Here is a 10473-nt window from a genome sequence, read left to right as displayed (position 1 = left end):
TAGACCCTGGGTTTGTGGGGGCTGTTGAGGCACCAAGAAACCCTGAGATGGGCCAGATATTTGGGTTGTAAATGCCGGCCTTGTGCTGGGGTGGGCTGAAAGTTTGGTTAACAGGAGTCATACTGGAGGCTGGACCACTTAGATTGGCTTGTTGCTTAGATGAGCTTGGAGCTTTAGGTCTTAGCAGTCACACTGTATCTTAGTTTCTCAGGACCTGCCTACAGTTTGGGTCAAAGAGGACTGCCCTCAGGCTTGGGTGGGTTGGAACACTATTCCACTGAAGCCTCTGTCTGGGGAAGTCCGCCTGGAGCTTGAGGCTACAGGGCGTGGTCTGGTGCTGGGTCAGGAGAGGATCTGGTGGGGCAGGAGAGGATCTGGTGCTTCAGGAGCTGATCTGTTGCTGGTGTGGCCTGGTGTAGGGGTCCATGATGAGGTCAGGCATTTGCTTTAATTTCCTTCTATCATGGGGAGGGTGTCTATCTCCATGTGAGCTGCTTAGTTGTGGAAGAATAGTGATGGGGGTAACAGAAAACTGTCTACTATTTTCTTCTCTTATTAATGTGCCCCACCAGGTGCTGTAATCACTGACCTGGAATCCTTACACTTGTGAAGGTATATTTCTGCACAGGTTATTGTTCAAATTGAGGTTTCTTGGAGGGGAGGAGAGTTAGAAGTCACTATAAAGCATCTTGCTGACATCATCCAGGAAAAGTCCTTCTCCTCCACCCATAGGCTATGCATTTTAAATATGTGTCATTTAAAGTATGTCATTATATGCTAATAAATTAGTTAAAAGGAAAAAATCTAATGAGTCATGAGTAAGGTAACATCTAGAGCACAGGTGTGGTAGACAGGTCTTCTAACTGGGAAGAAAACAAATTTATACATGAATATAGGAACAGTGGCATTAAGTTAAGATATTTCACAATTGATAAACACATTTCTTTTTCTGTAAATGGATAAGCTAGGTATAGACACGGAGGAACTGACCATAAATGTGCTCAAGAGAGAAGAGCACAAGAGCCACCCACAGATTCACGGATGAGCCTTAGAAACACAACCTACAGACTCAGCTGAATACAAACTCCTCAGGTGCCCGGCAGGGCTCAGATCGACTCCCCACCACACTGTCTCATTCAGTAATAAAGACGTTATGGTAAGTCGTTTTAGTTTAAAATGGCTTGTTATGCTGCAATAACTGATACAGTAATTGATACAATAACCAAAACGAACAGAACTGAGGGATGATTATAATAATCTGCTTTTCCTTATTTTTGGCATTTATTCTGATATTTGAAAACAGCATTTCTGATTGTATCATCAATCATTATTTATGTTTATGTCAGGTAACAGTATTAAAAGATGACTACACTGATATCTTTTTCAGGTACCTGGGAGAGCTTGGAAGAACATGAATATTGGTGCAGAAGCACTGCTGACCCTGAATCACATGACTAGGATGATTCAAGTTGTCTTCATAGTCATTTATCATAATGATGATTGAAGAAATTTCTTTTTTCTAGGAGATATATAATAGAGGATGTTCATTCACTGCCCCTTGAATGTTTATGATGAAATGTAAAAAGGATGAGAGATTTTATTTAGATCAATGGAAAGAGCTGTATTTGTAGGCATCACTGGAAGATTTGAAGAAGAAACAGATAATTCAATGAAAAATCTTAAAATACGCCATCTAAAACTTCACACCAAAGCATAAAACCCCTTGCACAAGGGACGTATTTCATAACCCAAAGAGTAAATGTACATCTTGAAAATGAAATATAATGCAGAGTAATACAAAGTATAATTTAAAATTTGTTTCATCATATTTGAGGTCATATCAACACAACTCTTTATTCAAATTTCTGTTCCTGTGCAGATATCATGAGGAGACATGAATTTAACAATCAACTTTAATCAGGGGCTAGTGTTGGCACAGTGCACACAGAGGTGAGTAAGAGAACAGGATCCTAGTGAGGAGAATAAAAACAAAGGATCAGCTCTAAAGCACACTATGAGTTAAATATACATTATTATGAAGAGCAGCTAAGTTAGTGATACACGAAGATTGGTGAACATATAGTGAAAAACTGTGGTCTCAGATTTTCCTGTCCTATAAACTTATAAACGGCCTTGGTTGCCAAGAATGTTTTTTTTTTTTTTTTTTTCATAGAGTTAGTACAATTTAGGACTATAATCTTAGGAAACCTGAAGAAATTTTACATGGGATTATATTTTTCATTTGAAAAAAATATTAAGGAATGCATGCAGTACCATGAGATAAATGGGAATATCCAAACATTTCATATTGAAGATTAGGAATAAATTTGGAATAATATAATAAATTTGAAATAATAATAGGAAGACAACAAAGGGAGAACTTTGATATCAGAGAAAGAAGAAAGCTTAATAAGGTGAGTAAAAATCTATAGATAAATGGAAGTCAAAGAAATAAAAATTTCAGAATTAAACACAAGGAGTAAGTGCTACTTTCAAAATTTGATTAAAAGATCACAATTCATGGCTCTGAGGTTTTGAGCCCTGCAATCAATGGCAGGTCTTTCGCCCCAGGACAGTTATCCCTTTTATGCTTTCCTTCCCAAAGAATACCTTCAGAGCCTCTTTTATGTCTTTATTCCTGAGACTGTAGATGAAGGGGTTCAGCATGGGTGTAACCACACTGTACATCACCGAGGCTGTTGCACTTGAATGTGAGCTGAGGGTATCAGCAGTGCTAAGGTACATGCCTAGGACTGAACAATAAAATAAGGAGACAACTGAGAGGTGAGAGGCACAGGTGGAAAATGCTTTATACTTACCCTGAGCTGATGAGATTCCATTTATAGAGGAAACTATCTTAGAGTAAGAGTAAAGGATACCAGTTAGGGAACTGCCACCTAGCAGCGCTGCTGCAGAATACATCACCGTGTCACAGACGAAGGTATCAGAACAGGCAAGTTTGACCACCCGACTGGTTTCACAGAAAAACTGAGGGATTTCCCTATTTGTACAGAAGGACAACTGCACTACCATTAAAGTTTGTAACAAGGAACACAGGAAACTCACAATAAAAGTTGATAGAACCAGGAAACCACAGACCCAGGGATTCATGATAACCATGTAGTGCAGGGGGTGACAGATGGCCACAAACCTGTCATAGGCCATCACGGTCAGAAGGAAGATGTCCAGTCCTCCAAATAATAAGAAAAAGTAAGTCTGGATGATGCAGCCTTCATAGGTTATGACTGTGTTGTGAGTCTGGATGTTCCACAGCATCTTTGGGATGATGGTGGAGGTGAAACAAATGTCTGCAAAGGACAGGTTGCAGAGGAAGAAGTACATGGGAGTGTGGAGGTGGGAGTCTGAGATGATGGCCAGGATGATGAGCAGGTTTCCCAACACAGTGATCAGGTACATGGAGAGGAAAAGTCCAAATATGAGGGGCTGCAGTTCTGGTTCTTTTGATAATCCCAGAAGAAGAAATTCTGAAATGTGTGTATTATTACTGGTTTCATACAGTACATGTGAAGACTAGAAAAGAAAAAATTAATATGACTAATTTTCATACAAATGGGCATTACTAAAATAAGTGGAAAATTACAATTAATATTTTGAAGTTAAGCTAGATAGATAGAGAGATAGATAGATGATAGATAGAAAGATGATAGATAGGATGGATCTCATCCCCTTGAAAGGGTATCTGTGACTTCTCTGTCTATGAATTCTTGTTTCAGGCTTTACCCTGCAAAAATCTCTACAATCCAATCACTGAAAAAAGAATGTAAGCAAACATATTCCATGCAAGGTTGTGTCAGATGCTATGAGGACAGAAAAAAAAAAAATCACATATAAAAGAGAGTGTGTGGGGTGTCATTTTTTTCACTGGGAGTTCAGTTAACCTGAAAATAATGTGACATTTGAAAAGAGAACTCAGGGAGGACACAGCAGCTGACAGGAGGTTATCAGGGTGATGGTGTGTCCTGTAGGGAAAAGAAACAGTGCAATGACTCTGAAGGTCTTTTTTTCAGTACCCAAGGCTCAAAAGTAAGCCAGTGTTTGGGGGAATGCAGGATAGAGCATGATGAAGTCTTGTGTCAGAGGGTGCCGAGGAATAAAGGGACTTCCCTGCTATTGCTTAAACTTCAAGACACGAGGACACCCTCCTCCATGTGTTGGTGTTTGTACTCCTTATATCCCCTTGAGCCCAGAATAACTAATAATGTAGAAAAACACAATATATCCAGAAGAGAAAACAGTGATATCTTTATGATATCAAGTCAACTTATCAATTCAGCATCACACTAGAAAAATGAGTAAAGAGAATCAATTTAGGAATTACAAAGGGAAAAGCAGAATAGTGGGAGACTTTTTAACTGAAATGGTAAAAGACACCTCTCAATTTTATTAAAAGCGGAGCAAGCTGGGGGGGGGGCATGTTTGGGATGGAATGGTTTGGGAGATTGGGGTTGCCATATATACATTAATAATAGGAAAAAAATCAAAATTTACACTTTAAATATATGTAGTTTGTGTGTGTGTGTGTCAATTGTATCTCAATAAGAGTTCTTAAAGAAAAAAAAAAAAAAGCAGAGCAAACTTTGGGGATCAGAAACCCTGGTATTGCATCTTGGATCTACCACATAGTATTTGTATGAACTTTGAGAGGCAACTGAACAGTTCTAAATGTTTACATATTTACCCTAATAGTGAGAATAGTGTTTTTTATCCTCCTGAGGTAGTTGACAATCTATGTAAAAAGATTAGCATCATTTCTAACTGTTAGCAAAAGAATGGTTGTCAGTGGTGGGTGGTGATTCTCCTTGTTCAGTTCTGTGGATGGCAGGGCAAGGGCCTTGAGGAGGCTTCTTGCTTCAGATATTTGTCATAAAAAAGAAGCTGATGTTGCACAGATAAAAGAGCAAGAGGGAGAGTGATGAGAGACGTGTGAGAAAATGTCCAGGGCTGAAGTGGCTTCTCTGTGCCGCTGGAACTTCAAGACACAGACAGTCCATCATCCATACTATGTACCTCTTGCGCTTTATTAATCTTGTTGTAAAGGGGCCCCCAAGAATTGTCATGAATCCTCTTCTTAGAAACTTCTGTTTATTTATTTCTTCACTTTGTGTTATGAATCACTTTGGAAGAGAAGCTCAGTGTGGAACTACCAGCCACACTGCTTAGGCTAGGAGTGGAGTTGATGCAAGGTGGCCAGATCAATCTTCTTTCCTGTAAAACTTTTAGAAATGGTACCCAGAAATTCCAAATGTTAAGCCTCTCATTGAAAAATAAACTTGGAGCTATTGGTATGGCCATTTTCTGCACTGTATTGAAATAAACATTAAAAATCTGTTTCAGAGACAGAGAGAGATAAATGAAATGGATGAGAGAAAAAAAAATGATCTCGTAAGTTCAGGTAGCCACTTGAAGCTGTTAGGAAGAAAAATCTTCCACAGTTCTGGGGGCATTCTGACCCTTATTGCATCCTGTGGATATCCAGTAAACAATTAGAGCAAAAATAAAATTGGCCAATATCCAAAGTAGTTATATTTTTATGGTGTCAAACACCTTAGTGTAAACATTCCAAGAAAAAAATAAAACTTCACAAAAGGAATATACTAGTACAAAAAAGGTTGGGTATTTTATATTATATTTTGCATATTTTTCCATTATGTTTTCATCACTGAATCTTGAATAAAGGGTGTTGTAATATCAAAGAGTATAAGTCTTGTTTTTCCTGTGCCTATTCCATATTTAGATTACCAATTGATTTTTATATGGTCTGACAGTGTATGTGGCAAGCCCCTTTTTCCCTTTTCTTAGGTGGCATCTTTGCATTGTTATTCTTGGTATTTTAGTTTTGATCTCTTTGTTTTTGTTTGTTTGTTTTTTTGACAGGTCCCATGTGCACACTACTGTAGTCTTGTTTACGGATTTTTTCAACATGCAAAAGCCTCCCCAGCCCATGCCCTACAAATCCAGCCACACCATGGCAATTCTATATTTTCACATGAATAACTTTGTATGATTATGCCTGAGGACGTTATGTCATAACACATATATTTCACTGTACAGTCTTCACATCTACACTGCACAATCCCAAAGAACAGGGACTTCACCTGCTGTGCTCACTTTTGTATTTTCACATAAGTAGTGAATATATGTGCACTTACATTGAACACAGTTAAGAATAGGAAAAGTTATGAAATAAGAATGAAAAGATAATGAAAACAAATTTAATAGAGTGCATCCAAACAACTTTAGTAAATTGAATGGGGAAAATAGCACTAACTGAACCTATATACAAAATGGCAATAATCTATCTAGAAGAAAATGAATTTTCTCTTCATACTCAGACAGCCTCCAAAAAATCACAGAGGTTACAATCTTAATGTAAGAGTAACCAATATATTTTAAATAAAAATCTAGAAGCCAGCATACAAAATGAAAAGGGGGAGAAAACCATCTTACATACGGCAAGAACCTCAGAAGTAAGAATGTAGACCTATTTATGAAATTTAAAAGATTTTTTTTCACCAAAAATATAGAACAAAATATCAGTTGGGAAATAATAATTTTGAAATTAATTTGAAATGTTGATAAATGTAGAAAATGGTTATATACTATATGAGCATGTAAGAATAATAATAGGCAAAAAAATGTGATCAAATACATAAATCTTTGATGAAACTCTAATAGTTTACAAAATCAACCATGTGTCTCTTTTACACCCAGCAGCCTGAGAAAACACTAAAAGTGCTGTCACAATGATTGGGTTTGGGACTTGCAAACAGGCAACAGATGGGGGATCTCTAATATAGATGACTGAAATGTGAAGTGTAATAAGTATGGAACACAATCTGAATAAGCCAGAAATATTAAAATACAGACAGACTTTAGTCAGGATGTGTCAGCCTCGGCACTTTTGACATTCTGGTCCAGACTGTTCTTTGTGGTGGTGTGATTCCTGGGCATCATAAGGTGTTTACTGCATCCCTGGCCTCTATTGACACCTCCCCATATGACATCCAAAATGTCTATAGACATTGCTCATAGGCCCCTGTGGGAAAATATTGCCTCTGTGTGGAACTAGAATTATAAAGTAAAAATCTCAAAATATTTTTATTTAATTGTGGAAATAGCAATGTATTGAAAAATGATATATAAAACTTTCAAAATGTGAGTAGTACAGACACACCATGAAATTTTATGCAGACATTGAAATAATGAATCAGCATTACACAAGTGGATTGGAGGCAAGTCCATTAGGTATTACTGAGTAAGAAGGAAAAGTAGGAACAGGTAGAAAAACAAAGACTGCACTAAAGCATAATGGGCATGTATGATGTGCACAGGATTCGAATCCTGCATTTGTGTAAAAATGCCTGAATACGTATGTGTGAATATATAGGAGGAGAAGTTTTAAAAGATTAAAATTTTATAAAATAAGGAACCTTAGTAAGAATGAAATTAAATTAGTGGTGTCAAAGCAACTGTATGAAGGAAAACTAAATGAGAATCTGTAATTAATTAGACAAAGACATAAGATAATGAAAATTTAATAATATCAGCATGGGATTCTAACTCCAGTTAGAGTTTCAAAGACTTAGAAATGAAAGAATATAAGGGAAGCACTTTTAAAATTTCAGTAATAGCAGTACCTAAGTTACAATCTAATCATGTATAAAGATATGTGAATTCACATATACTTATGGAAGGTAAAGGTGATTTTTAGTCAAATACAATAAGAATGCTTTACATATGATAGCTGAAGATTGTGCAACATTTAGATATCAACGTAATCACACAAGCAAAAGGAAACAATAAGGAAATAAGGAGTTGTAATGAAGTTGGTAATATATATAAAAAGTGATTTATTAGCACTAAGTACACAGAAGAAATTTCACGTTCATTTTTATTTACAGCAAGGATTTGCAAGTAAAAAATACTAAAGTGACAGCTCAATTTTTCAGCTGGAAAAAAAATGGAGAAAATGTAATGGGACTGAATGATAGATTTGACAACACAGTGCTAATAAACTCTAACAATCCCCTACATATACATTTGTGCATATATAATGTAACTCAGTGACAGACAGCACAGTTGGTGGAAAATAAACTCCAATTTCTTGCTTGAAAGTATGTCATCAAAAAGTAAAAAAAAACCTGGCCCCACTATACAAATGTAAAAAGTTGCACAGACAACTTAAAATAGAGAAAACAAATAAATAACTAACCCACAGATATATTCAGCTTCACAGGTCATAAAATGATAGTGAAATAAAGCTGTTTAACATATTCCTTTTTTACTTATCAAATATATTTTTTGTGTGAACCCCCAGAGTGAAAGAAGATAATGTGAAATTAATGTCTCATGAATTGTTGTTGCAGGGTAAGCTTTGCAAGCAATGCATTGGTCTGGATCTTACTTATGAATATGGAAACATTGTGAAATGTTCCCCATCTTAAAATTTAAAACAAAAGATACATGCTCAGTTCACTGGACATACCTCCATACCCAATATATATATTTTTTCACTTCTATTTACTACAAAACTTGCTTTTACTGGAATCACTGTATGCCCCCGATCCCTTTCTCTAAAGAGCTACCATCACTTAAAAGTCAACAACCACCCTTATGTTGCTGAGTTCACATTCACTTCTCTTTTCAGCATGATAAATAAATGCATTAGTTAATCAGACAAGCAAACAACTAGCAATCTCTTAGCTTTGGACCCAGCAGGTGGCTCTCAGGTGACCTCAGGTATTAGTGGTTGGATACAATTTTCTCTGACCCTTTCATACAGTACCTCCTAGACTCTCTGACTTACCTGGTTGGGAACTCTGAGAGGAGGGTCATTGGGTGGAAGTCCAAATTCCTCCTGGATGGTTGATGATGGAGACTGAAGCTCCAGCTCCACAAAAGAGAGTAGGAAGGAGGCTATCATGAGTCTCTCTTGACAAGTTTAGGACTCCGAAAGCAACAACCATGTCCCATCCAGCCCAAGGTTGCACAGGTTGAGGGTCTGTAGCAGAAGAGATATTTCCAGCTCTCCATGTCTTCCCATTAGTACATGTCCCTCTTTTTACTACAACCTCTATGCACATGAAATCCCTGTGGGGCACTAGTCTGAACAGGGCAGGAGATGTCCTGGAGATTCTGTGTTCCCAAGGGACCAGGTTAGAATCAAGTGAAGCGAGTGCTCATTAGTTCTTCCTCATGAACTCTGCTGACTTCCTGAGTCTGAGCTCCTAGCACATTATCTCAAGACTTCTTGAAAATTTTCTCTAAATTTAAGACTAGATTACATCCCTGCCTGGATTAGATCCCTTGACTATTCAAAACATTGATGTGTGGTGGAGACACAGCCCCTGATGTCCACATAAAATTGGTATGCTCCTCTTTAACAAGGACAAAGCGGGGAATGAACTGTGTTCCTCTGATACAAACCTTGAGCACTGCACACATCAGCTTGATGCCACATTGTTCACAATAATTATGTATTTCATAATTACACCACTAGTTAAGAGTTCTCACTTAGTCCCTCATCATGAAATGTTTGTTAATGATAAGGAATATCTTTTGATTTTTTCCTAGCATAATTTGAGCTTGGTATAGGAATGTAAATAGATTTTCCCTGTAGCTTCCAGAAGAAATCCAGCACTGCAAACGTGTTGATTTTAGCCCAATGAGACCCATTTCAAGCTTCTGAACTCCAGAACTGTATGATCATAAATGTGTTTATTTAACTCACTAGTGTGGTAATTTTACATTACCATTAGGAATTGACTACTGAGATTTTTAGCCAATCAAGTTTTGTATAGGAAACTGAGATTGCACTTCTCAAATCATTCATTTAACTTACCATGGGGAAAGACATTTTGTGTTGTAATCCAATCTTAACTAGAAGAGGAAAATTCAGTTCAGTTTGTAGATATTCAGCCTCTTTAGCTGGTAGAGATTTTCTCATTGGATAAATGTAAATGTGCTTCAGATTTTCATGCCCCTGAAACATTAAGATAGAAAAGGATGTAAATCGCTGTCTACTATTTACAACTTTGTTATTAAATTTCTACATTATTTAATTTCATATTAATTCATTCTTTTCATATCTCTCCTCTCCAATTTTCTGTTATTTCCTTTTAACACAAAATATGAGATTGTGTACAAATATGTTTTCATAGGTTTATTGGAAATAAAAATTTATAGAAATAAACACACACACACACACGCACACACACACACACACACACACATATATATATATATATATATATATATATATATATATAACATGACCTCCATTTTGAGCATTTTATTTGGAAACAACAAAATATATCCACAAGTTTCATTACTTCTTGCAAAATTTATCTGAAACTGTTTGTACTATTCCATATTTCCTTCAGGAACAAGGAAGATGAAGCTAAGGGATATTAAATTTTTAACAAATACATGAAAAAGGTTTTAAAGCTTATT

General features: G+C 36.6%; 1 protein-coding gene across 1 annotated transcript; it reads right to left on the bottom strand.

Moving 5' to 3' along the window:
* Positions 1–2547: 2547 nt before the first annotated feature.
* On the bottom strand, positions 2548–3417 carry LOC130836134 (olfactory receptor 7A10-like). Its single transcript, XM_057708128.1, has one exon. The coding sequence runs from the start codon at positions 3415–3417 to the stop codon at positions 2548–2550; it is 870 nt and encodes a 289-aa protein (XP_057564111.1).
* Between the last annotated feature and the right edge of the window lie 7056 nt (positions 3418–10473).

Source organism: Hippopotamus amphibius, chromosome 15, assembly GCF_030028045.1.
Source record: "Hippopotamus amphibius kiboko isolate mHipAmp2 chromosome 15, mHipAmp2.hap2, whole genome shotgun sequence".
NCBI lineage: Eukaryota > Metazoa > Chordata > Mammalia > Artiodactyla > Hippopotamidae > Hippopotamus > Hippopotamus amphibius.
This window is presented reverse-complemented; position numbering and strand designations above follow the sequence as displayed.